This window comes from Poecilia formosa, unplaced genomic scaffold (genome assembly GCF_000485575.1).
Source record: "Poecilia formosa unplaced genomic scaffold, Poecilia_formosa-5.1.2 Scaffold524, whole genome shotgun sequence".
Classification (NCBI taxonomy): domain Eukaryota; kingdom Metazoa; phylum Chordata; class Actinopteri; order Cyprinodontiformes; family Poeciliidae; genus Poecilia; species Poecilia formosa.
This window is the reverse complement of record NW_006800463.1, coordinates 22,740-43,678: the sequence shown is the minus strand read 5'-3', so window position 1 is coordinate 43,678 and position 20,939 is coordinate 22,740. Positions and strand designations below refer to the sequence as shown.

General features: G+C 40.5%; 1 protein-coding gene across 2 annotated transcripts in view; it reads right to left on the bottom strand.

Annotated features, from left to right (window-relative positions):
• Positions 1-1,363: 1,363 nt before the first annotated feature.
• Positions 1,364-20,939, bottom strand: part of LOC103129201 (abl interactor 1-like) — a 28,207-nt gene continuing 8,631 nt past the window's right edge. The window contains exons 3-11 of one of the 2 annotated variants that reach the window (XM_007540195.2): positions 14,566-14,742; positions 12,383-12,397; positions 12,136-12,239; positions 11,369-11,509; positions 10,452-10,552; positions 10,116-10,331; positions 7,355-7,444; positions 5,258-5,443; positions 1,364-4,378 (exon numbers count right to left, since the gene is read on the bottom strand). In XM_007540195.2, coding sequence (XP_007540257.1) covers positions 4,203-4,378; positions 5,258-5,443; positions 7,355-7,444; positions 10,116-10,331; positions 10,452-10,552; positions 11,369-11,509; positions 12,136-12,239; positions 12,383-12,397; positions 14,566-14,742 — 1,206 coding nt within the window. In that variant the 3' untranslated portion in view covers positions 1,364-4,202. The remainder of the gene's footprint in view (positions 4,379-5,257; positions 5,444-7,354; positions 7,445-10,115; positions 10,332-10,451; positions 10,553-11,368; positions 11,510-12,135; positions 12,240-12,382; positions 12,398-14,565; positions 14,743-20,939) is intronic. The other variant, XM_007540196.2, reaches the window with a different exon arrangement.

Genomic DNA, 20,939 nt, shown 5'->3' with positions numbered 1-20,939 from the left:
TATATATATATATATATATACACAGTCTGAAAATGCAATCTTGGAAGAGCAAATAGATGTCTGTATCAACTGTCTGTGATTTATTCCAAATTTGTGGTCAGAGGATGTCCATAATCACTTAGTGGGCCGCGAATTGTCCCTGGGCCCACACTTTGGACATCTCTGACCTCAAATAAACCCATTTTTATTTGCACTGGCATGGCCTTGTAATGTAAGGTGCAAGGTCATGCTTGTACCTCATAGTATAAGCTTGACCTTGTACTGTAGATCATGGATGTACAGAGTCAGAGAGAGGAATTCTGTGTTAATCCCATTTAGACTATTGTTCTTGAGAAATCGTCTCAATTTGCTGCCAGTTGCCTGTTGTTGCTTATTTAACACAAAGGATCTGTTTGGAGGCACTTTGGCACCATCTAGTGATCACAGTGTGAATGACATATACTTGTAAATACAATTTATAATTTTCTTAAAATAAAAATATAAAATTCAGGCAGTAATGGGTTAGGAAATAATTGTTTATGGAAAAAAAACGTATAAGAAGTGCAATCATGGGAGTCCTGCTGTGGACATTTGTCCTACTCTCCATTTCCAACAAGACATCACTTTGTCTCTGAGGTCGGACGATAAAGAGATCTTTAACTCTGTACAAACTCTGTGTATTGTACAAACGTTTTGCCAACGTGGCCAAAACTGTAAAGCTGAAAGTATTTTCTGTGCCACAATTTTTTATTTTATTTTATTGTTTTTATTAAAGCTGATTTAAGATGTTTGTCCAGATTTGTGTGTGTGTATTTTCAGCAACAAGAGCAGGATGTGGCTCGCTATTGCGTTATTTAGCCTATGAAAAAAACTGGTTAGCATCTCATCTTTCGTATGTTTTTAATGTTTCTCCGGTGTAAAGGGAAACGCCGTTTATGACATAGTGATATAAACCATGTGGTATGAATTCAGGCAAAGTCGGTAATTTGATTAACACAGGACTTCGGACACAGTTTGTGAAGCCGACTGGAAATTGCCTTTCCTACAGCCAAACTCCGCTGCCTTTGCTAAAACTACAAACACGTTTATGTAAAGCTTAATCAGCAGCAAGTTATTAAAATCAGAAGAAATGTACTGTGCTTCATTGCTTATTATTATTTTCAGGTAAAAAGAACCTAATTTAATGCTACCTTCAACCAACAACAGGAAAAAAAAAAGTGCCTAAAATTTGAGGGTCCCAGTTTTCTCTTTTTTCTGACTCAAGTGTCAACACACGTCCCAACAAACATGTATATGACGCCAAGGAAAATATGAACGATTTTGAAAAATATGGAATTTTACTTCCATTTCCATTTTGTTTTGGAAAAAAAACAACTTTAAAATCTGTTTCAATGAGCTGTTTATTACAAAAAGACTGTACATACATTTCAATGAGCACATTCTATGTACAAACTGAGAGGAGGACAAACAGATTCTATTCCCATGGACATTTAAGTTACACGTTTGTTTTTTCTTCTTCTTCTTCTTGATTCCACGTTTGAGCATATGAAAACACGTTGGAGAAAGGGTGCCATGTCTCGTGATGCCCTGGCATTAGGGGCAAGTAAACACTTTCTGCCCGCCGGTGGCCAGTTCATAATTTCCAAAATGAGAACAAAAAGGGTATAAATAAAGCCTTCACATACAAACTGCGAGCAAACGCTTCTCTGCTGTTTCTCACGTACAAAAAAAACAAGTGAAATACAAAGTTAAAAATGCATCGCGTAGAAAAAAAGTCGTCTTCTCAATTTAAAAAAAACACAAACGGCCTCATGATGTCAAATGCAATCAAGACAGGAACGCACTGGAGAATCATAGTCTATAAATGATACACGATCATGCTGAACGAATACTGCTCATATCAGGACATTCCCTGGTAAAGTAAAAATGATAAAAAGCCGTCACTTCAAAGTACAAACGAGTGTGTGATCAATAGGCTTCAGAGATATGTAGGAGTTTTACTTCCACCGACAATCATTTTGTAAGAGCAGGGTTTTCTTTTTAGAAAGGAAACTACCAACAGCCCTCATTCCTTAGACCGTAAAGGTGTAGTTCACATATTGTTGGAAGTGAGGTTCCTTTACCTGCAGCAGAGTGTAGAGAGAGTTTGTAGAAAAGTGAGAGTGGTAGGAGGCTAACAGCTAGCCAGTTACAGACGTTTTATCGTATTTCCTCCATTTAAAACAACGGAAACTGAAAAATGTTTACATCTTCGGTGCACACTGCTACATAAGTGGATATCTATTGTCTACATATCACAGGATACCATTTCCTGCTGCTATTTTCTCAGCCACTCAGTATCTGTTTTACTACATTAAACTCTGCTGATTGAGTTATGGTTATTTACATGTGAACCCTAACTCTACGTCATATTCTCTACTGTAGCATTGTATTCAAAGGGCAGTGGTGGCTCTTGATCTGGGCACTTACACAGGGCGGCATTAGAAAAGGGAGGCACTGAAGTATCAGATGAAAAGACCGAACATGTCGGTCATTTAAGCACTTTCTGTTACTTTCACTCAAGTGCACTCAAGGGGTAGTTAGTGCCCGCTTATGTAGAATAGGCACCAAAAAAAAAAGGAGCCTACAATATTTGTTTTCTATGGGACTGCGCTGCATTCATCACATCCCAGGTTTTCTGATAATTTCAAGCATTTTAATCTGCTGGGAGACAGGAGCAGAAGATTAGCTGAAACAATGACTGACTAGCTGAGGACTTAACTTTTCCACAAACTCACTGGAATATTTCGTGCCTCTACCACAGGTAAGGGAACTACTACTAAAACTTTTAGTAGGATGTTAGCTTAGCAAAGCTTACGTATCCCTTTAAACTTATTTTCTCAGCAGTAGCTAGAGATGTTTAGCACAGAATCTTGGACCAGAGATCAGGAGTGACTGACAGCGCGCTACTGCTGATTTGTCTACATTCACATTACAGATATGATTGACAGAATTTACAATCAAAAAGCGAGCGATGTTGGAAAATAAAGAGACACGCCTCCGCGTTCTTCGTTACAGTTCTCTGTTAAGCAGTGTCGCACTTGAGGTTGTTCGGGTCGGTGAGCACCAACTGGAAAGCACCGCACCAGCAAACGTTTGCAGAATAAACGACTTCTCCCGGAGGCGTCCTTCGTAGCTCCCCGCTTGACGGCGACCGGCGTGTTGCAATCAACCGCGAGACGGAAATCAAAGTCACTACAGTCGTTGATAAGTATCAGTGCAGCTACGACACAAAGAAAAACAACACGAGCAGACGCAACAGTGAGTCCTGAAGCCGGACAGCGTCACCGAGTACAGCGGCGACGACCGAATCAGAACGGAACAGACACAATCACTTCGCCAAAACGGAAATGGCACCGTGACTGATGAGGACAAAAAAAATTTGGAACATTCAAGTAAAAATGAGCTAAATTGATAAAGAAATCCAACCTTGGCACCGCTCACCTCCACTGACGAAGCACACCGACAAAATGTACTGGCAGTTGGTCACGTTACACGTTATATACACGTTAGAGTACAGAAAGAAACTCCACCAGACTGAAGAAGGAAACTGTCCCTTTTTTTTTGTCGTCTATTGATGCATTTTGAACAACCTTCCTTTGTAATTCGACACAGAGCGGTGTAAATACACACACCTTCACACTCCCGCTCGTAAGCGTTTTTCGTGATTTAGACAGCGTGGAACATTCAGTCGTGTCCGAACTAAATGCACTTGTTGACGCTTTAGTTGTCCGTCGGAGCGGAGGGAAGAGTCGCTCTGGTGGTCCGCAGTGCAAATAATCAGGTTTGAAGCTAAAGGAGCCTCGTCTCAGTTTTCAGACTGAATCTACTGTATTTTTCATAGTAGTTTGCAATGACAAACGTATGGTTAAGGGTAAATTCTAGTGAGGCTCCTCTTTTTGTATTTCCAGTGTAAATTAGCAGACCGCAGCCTGTCAAATGTTAAACTCCTTCCCCGTTTTTGTGCAACATTCGTATTTTAGTAGACTAAATAAATGCAAGCACAACTCGCGCGCGCGGATCTAAGTAAAATCCTTTAAAAGAAAAAGAATCACCATGGCACTTTACTCAAAATGGGAGCTTCGTTTCTCGTCATACGGCTGTACATATGTAGATCTTATGTATAAAAAAAAAACTGAGCTCCATTATTGGAGGTTTTTCTTCGCATTTTTGGGTTATTTTCTTTAGTCAGCGTAATGCATGATTGATTCGACGTAATTTCCTGGGAAGAGTCCGGTGACGCCGTTGCAGACGCCTTCGAACCATCCATCGTCGTTCTTTTTGATGATGTAGATGATGGCGCCTTCCATGAAGGACAGCTCGTCCTCCTTGTCCTTCGTGTAGTCATAGATGGCCACAACTGGGTCAGAAGAAACATAAGGTGCTGTATGTTTAGTGAATATAAAAGACTGGGAGAGTACAAATTTTCCATGTCAAAATTCAAGACCTTTCCGTGGCCAATATCAGCCCATAGAAAACAATAAATACAAATGTTCACTATGAAATGAATAATTAATTATGTTAACTAGATAATTCATTATGCTAGCTTGACTTTGACAACCTTAGGATGTAGATGTGCTGCAGAATTCAGTTAAAAAAAGCTTACTCTCTGACAGATCATCAGCAGACTAGGTGTTTAAATTAGCTAATTAGCCAGAGCTAATGTTTTATTAATAAGCAATAAGCATAAGACCTGAAACTATAAAACTGTAATGGACAGAATGCTCTATTTTTTTAGTGTGGGAAATATTTCTGTGTTTATTGGTGTTGATGTCCCATTTTACATAATGTCTGCTCTGTGGAGCTGTTGTCAGTTGGTTGCCATGACAACGGGTATCCATGTGGAGTAAAGTCGATTCAGAGCAGGAGAAAAACAATTGAGTGATTTTGAAATTATTTCTCCACAATTTTTCAGCACTACTTTCCCTTTGCTGTGGCCGTGTAATTTCTGGAGGTTCAATAAACGACAAAGACTAGACTAACTGCCTCGTTCGTTTGTTGATATAGGATGAATTATTTCGGAAAGTATTTCGCAGACTATGGCTCCTAAAGCAGGAGTTATGTAAAGTGAAATTAATTATGCAATAGAAAAGAGAAATTTGCTTAGTCCTGTTTGCATCTTGACACAGCTGACGTAAACCAAACCGAACTTGGCTCAGTATGTATATCAGTGACACTCTATCCTTTCCAGTCTGTGAGGGACTCTGAATAATATTACATGGTTTCCACTGGCACTGACCTTTCTCCAAGTACGCCTTGGGGGCCCAGTGGGGGTCTCCATCAGCGTAGGGATCGCTGTAGTGAACGACGGCAGCTTCCTCTTCCTCGTAGTCCACAGGCGGAGGAGGTGGAGGGGGAGCAGGCTCCTCAAACACACCTATGTCCTCTGGGGGAGGTGGAGGAGGTGGAGCTGGACTGTCTGTTACTGGAACACAAGAAAATGCAGAAAACAATGAGTTTTTTTGGTTCAATTTGATCTAAATATGCTGAGTAAAATGTCGTCACAAACTTTCTATTTAATTTAAGAAAACAGCAAAGAAATGATGAAATACTCTGACCAGCAGAGGGCAGTGAAGGATCCTGGCTAAAAATCAGTTTGTCTGGCATGTAGGTCTACATCACATCTGTTTTCAAATGCTAAGTTTTTATCTCATGTACTAAAGCAACTCTTTGGTTCCCATTGGTCAACCAATTGACTCCAGCGATGTTTTAAGTTCACGATAAAACGACCCCTGACAGCAGTTTCATTACCTGCAGTAAAAACTCTGGATTTAGTCAGACTTTAAGTATATTTCTGGCAAAGGTTTCTGTAATAAAACAGCGTTAAGGATGATACACGAAGCGACAGTAGTGCCTGTTTGAAATGCTCCACTCTTTGAAGGTCCCTGTCCAGGGAGGCTCCCTTGTTAAAATGTGTGATTCTAACTTACGGCCTGCTATTCTCTGTTCTTGCAAATACAGAAAGCTTAATTTATTTAATGTATTCTGAACTTTAGGGACAGACCAACAAAAAAAAAATGCATCTAATTGCAATGTGTTTAGAAACCATGTACACTTTCATCTCACTGGTAATCTTACCGTGAACAAAACTGCATTAATGTTCCAAGTGAGCGAAACATGACGGCCATTTTTTCTCGTCATTTATCCACTCACCTATATGCAACAACACGTTTGGCTCCTTAAGATGTTTCTCCTCCACTAATGTCAATTTGATGGCGTAACTCATTTTATCTCACTGTGATAAACAGTAGTATGCCAACAACATGCTAGATAACGTTAGAACAGCAAGGTAAATGCAGGTAGCCATGGCAACCCGTGCAGTTTCTGCAGTCAAGTTGCACGTTTATCCACTGTATTTACAAACAAATAATCCCTCTGTGCATCTGCAGGTATGAACCGAATTGGTTTAAAATGTCATCCAGCCAATCACTCCATGTTGCTGTCAAAGTAATCGACTATAATCTCATAATCTTCTAATACTTGAATATTATTCTAATTAAAAAAATAAAATCCTAAAATGTTACAACTCACATAATTTTTGGCCTAGGAGTTTTAAATAAAGTTTTATACAACATTTCCAAAACACACATTCATAGATGTGGAAATATGTGTGATGTGGGATATATTTGGATGAGACAGTTCGGGGTAGGATTTAATAAGCTTCGTCTTCTTTAATCTGCTTTTTTAAACTGGGTGCGGACGTTTTGTTGTCTTATGTTTTAATGTTTGATTGTTATTATGATATATATTTTGTTTTCTTCATCATTTTTATTATTTCTTTGACATTTTACTTGTTTGAAATAAAGATTTAATTTAATTAAGAAACAAAAAAAAAGCTAAATAAAAATCTTTGGGGCCACCTCTAAAAGTTGGTGCCCTGGGCTACCGCCCCTGTAAGCCTTTTCCAAAGTCTTCTTCAGGCTGTGAATACTTTTACAAGGCTGTGTACTTACTGATAGCCCCTTTTCTGATGAATAACTTCTGTGTGGCAGGGAGCAACAAGACAGAAAACTCATGAAAAGAAAAGCAGTTGGAAATATTACATTCAAAAATAATCCAGATTAAATGTCTGGAATGTTTCCTGTGCTCTAAGTAGGCAGACACAGACAGGTGGAGAATTCAGGACAAGCCATCAGGTCACATTTTCTATCTATTAGCAGACAGACAGTCGAGAACCCAGGCTGATTCATCACCATGGCAACACCCCCCAGACCTCAGAGAGGGTGCTCCGCCAGCATCCTCGCAAGGCCGCTCGAGCAAAAGCTAGCCCTTCTGAAGCCGGATGTGTGAAAACGTGTGTGTCCTCACCAGCGGCTGGGTGTGATGCTGTACTTACTGCTCTCCTGCATTCTGGCCACGAAGCCGGTCAGGGGGATCTGCGGGGTCAGCTGGACCATGGGGGGAGGAGGCGGAGGATTCACAGACACTGAAGCAGCGATGCCCAGGCGAGAAAGCAGAGGAAGCAACAGAGAGAGACGGGGAGCGGAGGTGGACAGGGAGAGTGATGGAGACATGAAACAGGACATGACAAGAGCGTGAAAGTCAGCGTGGTAAGAAAGACTACCAAAATTAAATAAATAAATAAATAAATAAATAATAGCCAGAGCAGGTAAAAATGTGCAGAAAGAAATGCATTTTGGTTTTCTGGTCTAAAGTGGAATTTCTTCTAATCTCGGTTTGAGGATCTCCCTCAACAACTTCTGTTTGTTTGTTTTTTATTAAAAAATAAACTGCACACTGCAGAAAGCTTCAGACACAGTAAAAAGAAAGCAAAGAGCTGCACAGACCCAAACACATGGCAGCGGCGCGTGCTCACCTGCTGATTAATCGTCAGAGTCGAATATTCTGACGATTAATCGGATAAAACAATTTGCCACCTCCTGCAGATTTTTCATGTAAGCCTTTCATATGTGATGTTAGAAATACATTAAAATATGCTAATAAACAGTTCAATGTCTTCTTTAAATAATAAACAAATATGTTATTGCCTAAATGCAACAACATATTGATAATTTAATTCAAAGAAATCACTGGCATCTAAAAAAATACTTCTAACATCAACATGTGAAAAATCAATCCAGAATACGGCTGAGCTGTTGATTATTTTTGGATTAACAGATTAATAATTGGAGATCAAAAGGTGCTTAAGATATTTTTGTACAGACTTTGAACCAGGTGAAAGTCAAACTGTGTCACCTGAACATAGTTACAAAGTTTTTATATCAACTTAAGTGTAAAATGTCGATATTTTTGCATAGATTTGGCTTAATTACTGCTCTTTTTGAGTCTGTATGCTCATATAGTTAATGATTAATCGATGCTAAATTAATTGACGATTATTTCAACAATGGATTCATCATGATTAATCCGATTAATTGTTTTTGCCCTACTAAAATGCATTCAGAAAGTCGCAGCATTTATAACTAATACAGGTCATTTAAGAATATATATCATATATATTGATGGAATATCATCTTATGTCTGTATAAAAAAGCAGCTTAACCCCCACCGTCTCAAAAAAAAAAGAGAGATAAGCAGACAGGCAAACCACCGTCCTCACTCAAAGATGATGTCACACGCAGACACATGCCAACTCTGACTCAAAATCACATGTAATGGAAGGGCTTCTGCAGTCTCACTGCGCCCCGACGCCTTATTGCTGTCCGTCTACGGCTCAAACGTGTCAACCCGCCCAGCCGCTTCCTGTAATCGCCACCGACCGCCACAGATCCAGGAGTCACTTTTAGTCCGGTTATGCTACACTGGCACAGAGGCTGCCTCCTCTGTCTGCGATTTCTGCCGAGAAAACGCAGACAGAGGCAGGTCGTCCTCGGAGGCAAGAGCCGTTAGAGGAGAATGGGGAGAATAAATCCAGGTCCCTGCATAAGAAGGAATGGGTTTCCCCCATTGTCCAGCGGACGTTTGTGTTTCAGACCCACTTTGTCTAAAGAGCAGGAAGTTTCCTCCCGGTGATTTAAAGGTTTGTTACGTAAAGTGGTGAGAAGTAATGATGAAACAAATCAGAACGGAAACCGGATGGTTTCAACACGACTCATCATCTGCAGCGTCTTGCATAATAAGTATGATTAAGCCTAGAAAGTTTTGTATTTTTTTATTAGGTTGACACAGAGTAGCACATATTTATGAGATGGAAGGAAAATGATACACTGCTTAAAAAACATTTTAAATAAAAGAAAAATTCAGTCGGCCTGGAACAATACTTTGGAGACCAAGCCTCAGCTGGAGACACACTCAGAAGTTTTTTTTCTTACGTTTAGGGGGGAAAAAAAGGCTACAGACATAAAGAACATTTTTTAAAAAGTCCAGTAGTTTTTTGAGATACCCCTCTACTAATTTTGCACATGTAAAAGTATAAGTTTAACAACACAGATATTTATTGTTTTTAATCTGTTATTCAATTGTCAGATTGGTCCAATGTGTTATTCTACCCAGGAACCCCTGATAATTCATGGACCTCCTTTAGAAATGTGGATGTTGTGCACAGATGTCCAGCGTTGTGGACGTCTGTGCTGCTGCTACGTTTAGGATTCAGGTGCTATTTTAGGCTTTGATAGTTTTGCTAATATGCTAACTCCGTTAAGCACAACTTCAACATAACAATAGTCTTTTCCACCCTCCCGTTAGATTGAAGAAAAAATTCAACCCCAGTGGGCCAAGAGAAGAGACGTTTTTGTCGCTTGTGCGTCAGATTTACAGGCGTATCAGAGACAAATGAATGCAAAGGTTCCGCCTTGAGACTTTGTATGTTAAAAAAAAAGAGGAAAGGAAAAAAGATCATTTGCGTTAATGTATTTAACACATTCAAATCAGTTATTAATTCATTGAAATTACTTGAAGCCCTGGCCCTAATTATTATTTTTCGCATTTATTCCCATTCAATGACATGAAATCCCAGCCAAAAATGTGGCTGTGATATGACAAACTAAAGGGATAAACATAACTTTTAAATCTCTTCAATCATTTTCATCCAAGTCAACAACAACATAAACAAAAAAAATCTCAATGATTTCAATGATTTTATATTTGAAATGCAAGAAAGAATACTAAAGTGTTTCCCTCCTAAAGCTCTGACCTACCTGCGTTCTGTTGGAACGCCGGGCCCCCGTTGACGTGAGGCTGCTGGGAGGAGACGGAGGGCGCGCGGCGGTAGGTCCCTGTGGCCGACACCATGGAGGCCGAGGAAGTGGTGGAAGAGTTGTGGCGGGAGATCTGGCGGGAGATGGTGCCGAACTGGGACATGGGGATGGGACCCAAGCCGGGGCCCTGCGGCACCGACGCTGCGGAGGTCGCCACTGCGGGACAGGAAGAGGGCGGTGAGCAGGGTTAAAACGGTGAAACGATCGGCTGCTGTATTATTCCATGTTTGATGGAGGACAAACGAGGTGTGAGGTGCTGCAGCTGCTGGGACCCACCTTGCCCCATGCTGGGCGGGGACGGAGTGGGAACGGCGAGGGGGACCCCGACCCCGCTGCCGCCGCTGTTCTCCCGGCCACCGCTGCCCCCGCTGCTGCCGCTGCAGACACAGCAGAAGAAGAAGCTTCAAGAAGGCCCCAATTACACAACCGGGTCTGGCAGGCCATCATTACTCCGCCATGTGTCATTCTGTCGCAACACTTATTCCATCGCCATGGTAACAGGTTCACATGTGGTATGCAAAAAATGTTTCACAGTTGCGTTTTGCAGCTCCACAGTGGACCAACAACAGTTTGCTGTTGGCGTGCGTCGCCGTTGCATCTGGGTGTGTGTTCGTTTAGCCCACACACCTTTACAGCTTGAAGAGGCTTTTGCCGCTGTCAGGCCGGCTATATAAAATGTTTTCAGAGACGCAAATGTCACAAGACATTGTGAAAAAGGACAAATTATAATTTAATTTGTCTTTTAATAACCAGCATTTTATCTCCCTTTGTTTTGGTTGTATTTACCCAAGATGCCCTGTGCTGCGGTTTGCCTCCTGCTTTTGGAGCGGTCTCCAGTCAGCTTGGTATTCACATATGCATTCGAACCGCACCAGAGTTCACTTCAACCAAACCCAGACAGAAGTTTTCAGGCAGACTAGAGTTCGCTTTTTTTGATTAGCATCAGAGTTTGATTGCATCTTCACACCTCAACAAATGATTCAGACTTTCTAGGCAAACGAACTGGAGTTCAATAAAAGAGGACTGGTCTGGTGCGAATGCGTCCTCAGTGTCATTCTTTGTAAGAATTTAATGCCAACACTCCAGGGAAAAAACCTAGTAAAAACCTGAATTTCTTCATATATTTATGCTTAAGCCTCCAGAGTCGCATGTTGCAGACCCCTGATTTAGACAGACGGTCTCAGGTTTGCTACCTGTGTGTCCTGGGTCTCTGGTTGAGCGAGGCCGTGCGTGCGGGGCTGTGCTGGTTCCCCAGTCGGGCCGGGCTCGTCATGTAGTCGTTAGGCACCACCGGAGGCTTCACGGGCTCCAGGGTCTTGTAGGGGGTGTTACGCCTGGATTCAGACCAGCCAGGTGAAAGAGAGAGAGTTGATTTCAACCTCAGTATGTAGAGAAAAAAAGACGTTCACAATCGAAACAAAAGGGGGATAAAACCTTCAGAAGAAGCTCAAAGAGAAATCAGATTTACTATTAAAAGTAATTGGAAAAGAATATTTCTACAGGGTCTCCATGCATCCTTAAAAATCTTAAAAATTCTTAAATTAACGTAAAATTAAGGCTTAAATTCATGAAAGAAAACATAAGCTTGCCTAAGATACATTAATCACAGGTCTTGCACTAATGCGACTATTCTTTCAGGCTAAAGTCTGAGTCCAGACGCAGACATCATCACTCACTGCACTTAGATGAAGCTGCCAGCTACCAGCTTTTAATACTTGCTAACTAGCTGGCTAACATTTTTCATGTAAGCGTAAATTTATTGCAGTAAACTGACTATGTTCATCTTCACCAACCCACACGACGCTCCACGCAATCTGTACAAAAAAAAAGTTTGCACTACGGTGTTAAGAGAGCTGCTGTCAACAGCCATGAAAAAACCCCAGATATTTCAGTTTTGGTCCTCTGTAAAAATAAATCTGAGACACGTTGTTGTATGTGGCTTTACACTGTAGCTTCTTACCCGAGCGTCCCCCGGCCAGCCATAGGGGGACTCGGGGGTTTCTGTGAAGGCGGGTTGGTCCTGGACAGGGTTCCTCCTCGTCCTGCTGCATTGTTCCCGTGTTGCTAGAGAAGCAAAGAGGAGTTAAGTCTGGGGCTCATTCATAGCTCTGCTGATTTAAATAGGAGTGAAAATTAGTTGTCATGAAAACTCAAATTTCCATTCTATTCAACGCAGAGGAGAAGAAAGAGACAAAGTCAACTCTTACCTTGGCTTTAAGCCACTGAGTGAAAGCAGGCAAAGGAGACAAACAAGTTATTATTAAGGTTGGTTAGCAACACTGTTTCTTAGTAAGGAGTGAAGGGAAAAACAGAACTGAAATGAAAAACATCCATTCTATGGGTGAGTCTCATTATACAACATAGAATTTTAAAGAAGTTACAAGATTAGGTCAAAATGACCCCACCTCAAAAATGATGAAACAATTAAAATAAATATTAACTTTTTGCTCTTCAGTTGATTCAAGTGCCCAAAATCTATTGATTATTTATCTATGACTTGTCACTTTAGTCGCTGAAGTTGTTAGCATGTAGAGCGCGCTAAAGGCAGGAAGTGGTTCTGGAATTTTGATGAATAAAGCAAAAGACACCTGACCTCCGTCTCCCCATGTGTTCACGTACTGACCAGACTATGTTGCGTTTCCAACCGTTTCCCTTTTTAACCTGTGGTAGATGAACAAACGAAGCTTAGAGCAAGTAAAGCCTGGTGGCCCGCCAGGCTTATAATACTCTGGGGGAAAACGCTGCCTCTTCTTTTACTCTTAAAAAATTGGGTTATGTTAATTTTGTAGCCTATTTGTTCTCCACATACTGTTTGACTGACGTGGCCTGCTGATGTCTCGAGCGTTGCTATTGGACGAGAACCAGGAGAGACCCTGAGGTCATAAATAACAGCAGACAGTCCGGGGGATGGGAAGGCTGTAACCTGTTAGAAAATCTGTCGCTGTGGAAACTCTCTGAAATGTCCACAAAGGTTATTGTGGCAAAGAAGAGAAGAGCTCAGTCAACACGCTGCATGTGAACGTCTCCAAATTCCCAGCTTCCTTTTTCAGCTGATGAAGGGGAAATTAAAGAAGAGGTAGAAGGACGACGACGATAATGCCTCAGGAGCTCCAGGGAATCTGCCACAGCTTAAACGAAACACTTCGAAGGGATGGAGCACTAATAAGCTGCACAGTAGATTTTTTATGTGGCAGCGAAGGGTTTCATTGCTTCTGAACTATTTGCAGATGTGTATGGAAGAAAGGGCTTGGGAGGGACTGGAATGCGATATGTATTTCTGTCCACATGGATCTATTTAAATGCATATCCACACACACACAAAGCTGGAAGGAGGAGAGAGACAGAGAGAGACAAATAAGAAGCTAAAACCGAGAAATAAATCCTAATAAATTCCAAACCTAGTTGAATTAAACGCTTTAAATCTTTGATTTTTTTTTTTTTCTTTTCGAGCTCCAACAGCCTCCGGCTCCACTGATCTGCGTTGATTTCTACAGAGATCCATCATCTCTTGTGTCCATGAATGATGCCTGATTTGCATAGCCAGCCATGCCAGATCTGCCTCAGTGTGAGCCAGCTCTCAAAGGAGGAGACAGTGGCTTTTGAATTTGAATCAGCGGATGTTTGAAAATCGGCAGACAGCCGCTATCTCAACAGAGACAGACCCAAAGGGGGGGGAGGTAGGAGAAAACGACACACAGGCCGAATCACACATTACGCACATGACCGCACACACACGAGCATGCACAAAACGCACGGGAGAGAGTGGGGCGAGGAGAGGATGGATCATGGGGAGAAATATAAGAAAACTCCCAAAATGAAACGGAAGAAGGCTGAGAGATTTCTTTTCTTCTACGATTCAACAGTGGATGTGTGAATAACACTTGGCAAAGATGTCTCCGTCCTTGCTCACACATATACACCCACACACACACACACACCCACACCAAACAACATTCAGCTTCAGACAGTACTGGACCCAAAAAAAAAAAAAAAGAGGTTGGGTTAGTAAATCTGTTTTCAGCCACAGTCAGCAACCAGCTCAGCATTGACTGGTAAAGGGCGACACGTGGAGTTCCCACACATTTCAATGTCGGAACTCCAGACTCTTCCAGAATCTCATTTCTGGGTTTCTCTGTTATTCGTTCGACATTTGTAAAGCGGTGGTATTGTGTAAAATCCACTCTTTTTTAGCTTTATATCTTGTTATAATGTTGTTCTCTCATCGGAAACATGTTCAGAGTGTTGCTTTGGTTCTTTCATGTATCTTTGAAAAATCTTTTAATCTCCCATGGCAACCATTCTGGGGTACCTTGACTGATTCATCACCTCAGTGAACCTCTGGCTCTGTCTGCCTTCGTCTGAAGTTTAACTCTTTGACGTCTTCTCTTACTTTGACTCCGTGTCCCACATCGTCCAGCAGCGTGTAGTCGATGGGTTTCCGGATGTACCGCACGGGCCGCTCCATGTTCGCCGGGGCGATGATCTTGTGGGTGCGAGAGGTGTTCTTGTTCGTGGTCAAGATGCCGATTTCGCGACGCGCCACCTTCTCCTTGTGGATGTCCACCGTCTGAAAAAGAGAGATGGCGGATGAAGCCCCCATGGTGGGACGCAGCACGTTTAGCCATCTGAAATATTTAACACTCTTTCCTTTACAAATGTGCGCAGAAGTTTGTCTATATTCTGCTAACATTGAAAAAACACAATTTCGCAATTGCTGCGTTTCAGTTTTGCAAAAAACACTAATTTCTATATGTTTGGCCGGGAATCAAACCTGCGACGGCAACGTCGAGGACTAAGGCCTCTTTATGTGGGTTGTCCTTTACCCCTCTGCCAACACAGCACACCCTCATTGTGCTTATTTTATTTTTTTTTATCCATTTTTGTTTTTCATTATCCATTTTATGATGTTTTATAAAGAAATGCTGTATTATATTGCTAAAAACACATTAAAACTATTACATTTTCATTTTAAGGGATCATATTACAGCTCTTTACATCCCATGTGTCAAGATCGTTAAAAACAAAACAAAGGAAGTCTTTGGGATTTGTCTTTTTTTAACCACAGTAAAAGTAAAAGTAAAAAAGAGCAAACAGCCAACTAATAAACTGGAGATTAATTTTGTTTTTCCAGTGCAATTTTCACAAAGATCCCCTTTGGCCCTTCACACCAGGACTAATTGAAAATACCAATGACCTACTTCTCCTCTAAGGCTCAAGTCATTATCACTCACAGCAGTCTCCTGCATGAACTGGCCCTCAATCTATGAATGATGGATGAAACTGGAACAGATGAGTGATGCTCAGAGGCAGATGGGCGGGGCTAAGGAGAGCAGGAGGAAAAATGATTGGAGTTGAAGCCGGCCCCGGGTTTACCTTCCTAATGAACGAACTGCTAGTAAAAAGTAAGAGCTCCCCGTTCTCCGGCCTTAATGAAATCCTAAAAATTTGATCAATCTCTCGGATGATTTACGATAAAAGGCGTACTGTCTTTTTGTTTTAATAAGACTAAGCCAAGATGTTGTGGTAGATTATGGAACAACAAAGAGCATTCTTCCTGTTTTAGAAGAGTTGGAGGAATAAAAAGGTCAAGCAGCTTCTCTGGAGAATTGAGGTTTTATTTAACAGGAGAAATGTAGCAGCAATCATTCAAATGAAGCAATTGTAGCTGCTCATCAATGTAAGAGGGTTTAAAAGTCTGCTTCTAAACAATCTGAAGATCTTCATTTGGAGGATTATAAACAAAATGAATATATCAAAGACAGCAGCTTTTTTATAGCTTATTTCAAAGGTATTATTCCACAAATATGCACAGTTTTTAATGCTTACCATATTTTCAACTATTTTTACACTAGCTACACAGGCTGGATTTGACAAAAAGACAGATATCAGTTAAGTTATCATAGAAGAGAGAAGGATAAAGGGAATACAAGAAAAGTCTGTTTCTACACCTGCAGGAAGAGAAAAAAATCCAAACCGCATAACCACAGCAACAAAAAACACAGGCGGAAAACAACAACGTAAAAAAAGAAACCACACAGGATATATTTAGAGGCAACTGCACCCAAAGACAGTTTGTCTACCAACACCTTAAAAATCACCCGCAAAGTTAATACCAGAAAAAAAACATTGTGCTAAAATATTATCACGTAACCTCAAGAAAAACACTGTTTCATTAATTACGTGGAGACATTTGAGTAGGTCTGTCGCAATAAGCAATAAATTAATCCCATGATAAATTAAATCAAGCTCAATAATTTCCATTGTCATGATTTATAGTTTTTCTATTTTCTCTCTCTCTCTTTCTACCAAAAACTAGATGAAAAAGTCATTCACATTTTGTTCACAATTCATTTTATTTGTTGTTTCAGTTGTTTTGTTGATGAGTTTTTGATATTTAAAATGTCTTCCTGTTCAGTGTTAAATGTTTGTTAGAACTTAAATTTTATTGATTTTTGAGAACTTGTTCTCGTACTATTATGCCACTACCTTTATATTACTTGTATGTTACTATACAACAATATTATCGTTTATTGCAAAAACCTCTGGGACAATTTATCATTCAGCAAAATTAGTTATCATGGCATATTTTGAGCATATGTACAAAATCATTATTTAGAGTTATTAGTCCATTGAAATACTGAATAAATTGACAGACTTAGCTTTTCATGCAATTGTTCACATAACATTACTGTTGCATTTGTTCAACTGGTAAGGACTGAATGCCTCTTCATGGTGTGCAGATATATAAATATTTTTATTAAAACAGAGTTGTGATATGATTGTAGCTGGTAATAAATGTTTTTAATTAACAGTGTACTACCCAGTACGTAGGAATGAGTGGATGTTTTTGCTAGGTGTTGTCAAGTGCCTTTGCCTGATCTGAAGTCTCTGACTGGCTGAATGAGAGTTAAATATAGAGAACCAGCTGAGCCCTTTTTTAGGAGAGGAAACAAACGTTACACACCCAGCTTCAGCTGGGAAGTAAGAGAAAAGAGCCACCCATTTCCTGCCAGCGACAGGCGAGCTGAGGTGAAGATTAGATAAAGTGAGAAAAACCAAGAAGAAGAACAGAAAGAGATAGGGCAAACAGAGGATTCTGACATTTCGTTGAGATTTAAAAAAAAACTATGAAGAAGAGGGGAAAAAAGTAAAGGAGATTTACAGATTTACGTATAGGGTATAAAACAAATCCAGCACACAGAATAAATATGTTTCTCAGCAACAACAGCTGCCGTAAACATCCGTCATGCGTCTTCTGCTCTACTACCACAGCAGTGAACAAACACGGTAATCCTGAAACGCTGCACCGTCATCTCTATTTCAACATTTCCTCCGAGCGCTCATTGCCGAAGGCCCGAACACGCGTGATGATCTGTGTCAAACTTTCAGACGTAATAACTGGTTACCTAATCGCTGACGGCACAACTCCGTCTGCCCTTCCTGCACTCGCTCCATCTCATTTTCTTTTGTAATCTTTGCTCTCAGAGACGTCCCTGCTGTGTGTTTAAAGGAGCAGATGGATCAAGGGCGATGATCTCCTGCCTTGGTCTAATAAATCTCCTTTTTACCAAAACAATTCCTCATTGCCACAAAGTAGCCAAATATGCTGAATTGTGGCTGGAGTGGGTAGGATAATGTCCAAGACCAGATAGATGATTTCAAACGTCATGAATGTGTTATTCAGATTAGGGGTGCACTGATACGCTTTTTTCACTCCTGATACCGATATCTGAGTCTTTAGTATCGGCTGATACCGATCCGATACAGAAAAACGATGCTGAACTGATTTAAAGAGTTTCTCTTTTGTGAACACAGACATAAATCTACTGAATTATTTGATAACTCTGCACCAGTTCAGCACACTTAATTACACCGATAGCTTCACAAGTTTGTTCAAAAGTTTTAAAACAACACAACTTTCATTTGTTTGGTCAGAACAGCCGATGTAAAATAAATAATAAAGAAACTGAAACTGGCAAAAACAATAGATTTACCTTGGTCAAAAATGTAAAAAAAAAAAAAAGTGTAACAAACCTTCATTCAAATGGTTGAGAAAGTGCAATTAGGATATAAGCATAGAATAGAATTACACTGAATAGATCTGCTCTTATGCATTGGGAACATTTTCACTGATACTCAATGTAGAATTGTTTTCACAATATCGGGGCCAATACAGATATTAGTATCGGTGCATCTCCTATTCAGATAGATTTACTTTGGACCCAAGTTTCTCAGCTATTCAGCTCGACTGGATCACTTGACACTGACGTAGTGTTTATGGGGAACAAAATGGAGAAAAACAAATAAAAAAGCAGGTGTGGGAAAGTGTTACACAGCCAGAGCTTGTGTGTGTTTTATCTACCTCTGCATTGAAGATATTTTTAGCCACAAATATCCAACCTAAATAGTGATTCACGTCTCAGCTTTAGATGGCGTGTTTATGTCGAAGCGTTCCTCGTGTTATTCCATCACAGCCTCCTCTGGTGTGGGCTTTTTAAACAAGACTTGGACGTGGCAAGCCACGTCTGGCTTCCTTCTCGCTCTAATCTCATTTCAACCGTTTCAGCTGAACTAAGCTGGAAGTTCAAACTTAATTCCTTAGACACAAAAACACTTGAACGCTGAACGAGAGCCAGAAATGCCTGTTTTAGATGCGAACGAGGGAGGGGGGCGAAGGGGGGAGATTCATAATTATTCATACCCCTTGTGGCATTTCTCATGCTACAATCGTGATCTTCAGTTGGGAGTTTATTGGGATTTTATGTGAAGGACCAACACAATGTAGTAAATAATTGGAAAGTGAAAGGAAAATATGTAGTTTAAAAATGTATTGTGCAAATTAAAAGAAACTGAACTGCATTTTGTGTGTATGACATCAATTTCATTAATCTGTGAACACCTCAGATTCTCAATTGGATTTAGGTCTATACTTTGACTGGGACGTTGTAAGGCCTAAATATGTTTTGACTAGTACATTCCACTGTAGTCCTTGTTGGATCAGAGTCAGTAGCTGCACTTCCAGTACAAATGTGCGCAAAACTTTGTCGGTATTCCACTAGTGTCGAAAATGTCTATTAAATAAGAAACACAATTAAAATCTCATGTTAATAAGCTTGTTAATGCTATAAGTGCCTACAATGCTGTTGTATACAAACTAGTGTGATGTGGAAAAAAGTGTCTCCATTTTTTGATAAGGCTAGCACAGAAATGTTTTTGTCAAAGTCGGTTTGTTTACTTTCAGCAAATGTATTCCCGTAATTCCAACTTGCACAATTTTTTAGTCACTGGAAACGTAACTTCTGTCATGCAGTCAAAGTTTTCTTGAAGAATTGCCCTATAATTATTAGGCTTGTACCGATTGCAGTTTTCTGCAATTATTTTGTCTGAAAAGTCAGTAAGTAAAGCTTTATTTGAAAAGCCCCTCTAAAGATAAAAATCACAAAGTGCCTCAACAAACAAAACAACAAATACACAAAGGAGTGTATCGGCAGAAAGGAGTGGGGCTCCCAAAAATAGAAAATGAAATTGATCTTATCTGTCGGTTTTCCCCTGAACTCATGCATACAAGGGTTAACCCTAACCCTTGTATGCATGAGTAGTGAAGTAAGTTTCTCTTAGCTGCTGAGTACTGGGAGACTACATTACCTACTTTCTGCTACAAAAATCTGATTATTGCTTGCATTTTCATTGGTTGAAGTGTAAGTGGAGAAGGAGGGACTTACCCAGAGCACCATTCTTGGGCAAGCCCAACTGCGTGCATATTTATATTTCAAACTTATGAAGCATAGTGATTAATCATAATTTAATTTTTTTTGTCAATTGGTGGGGTAAAAAAAAAACAACTACATTTTTAACAGTTATTACCACACCAATTATGTGAAATTGTCCAAGTTACATTACTGACAGAGAATTCTGCACTTGATGTTTGGTCAGAGTTTCATTGTGGTTAGCACTGAGGGCTATGAAATGTCAAGCAGAGATGTCAAGTGGGAAACAAGATTGGGCGCTAAGCCTCTTTAATGGGTCGATAAAGGCGGCGCATTGTTCTTGGTCGGACCGCGCCTAACGCCGCTCTATCCGGCCGCGGGAGGTGAGAATGCAGAAACACAGAGAGAGAGAGTGCTGCTGTCAGGATTTTTTCTTCATTCCTGACGGGCTTAATGAAGCATGGAGGCAGGGCACGGGACGTTCACTGACTGACAGAGAGACAGAGAGCAGACAGAGGAGGTGTGGCATGCCCTCCATCATATCTTTCTCCAAGAGTTTATTACTTCCTCAAATGTTATCCTACTGGAGAACATCAGTGCAATGCATGTCTTTGTACTTAACTGGGATGAATTTCTAAATTAAAATCATGCGGAATACAACAGCATAACAAAACAATAACAGTTTTTATTGTGAAAGGCTAGGGCTGTAGGATGTTTCATATCAGCTGATATTAATAATTATTCATCAGTTTTTTGTTTCAAATATATGAAATGATGGCGTGACCTTTCCTCTCTTATCCACAGTTTTCATTCCAGATCGTCGTTTTTTATCTTTAGGCAGTTTTGAGACGGGCGAAATCTTTAAACCGCTGCTATTGAAGTTACTCAACAAGTTGTTGCTATGTAACTCGGGGTGTACCGATTTATCGGCCAGCCGATTTATCGCCGTTTAAGTTTGAGACATCAGTGATCGGCCAATAATTACATATGAAGCCGATCTTTTCCCACAATCTTATTTTCCTCTGCAAATGTCTAAAACTCATCAGCTGTCTTCTGC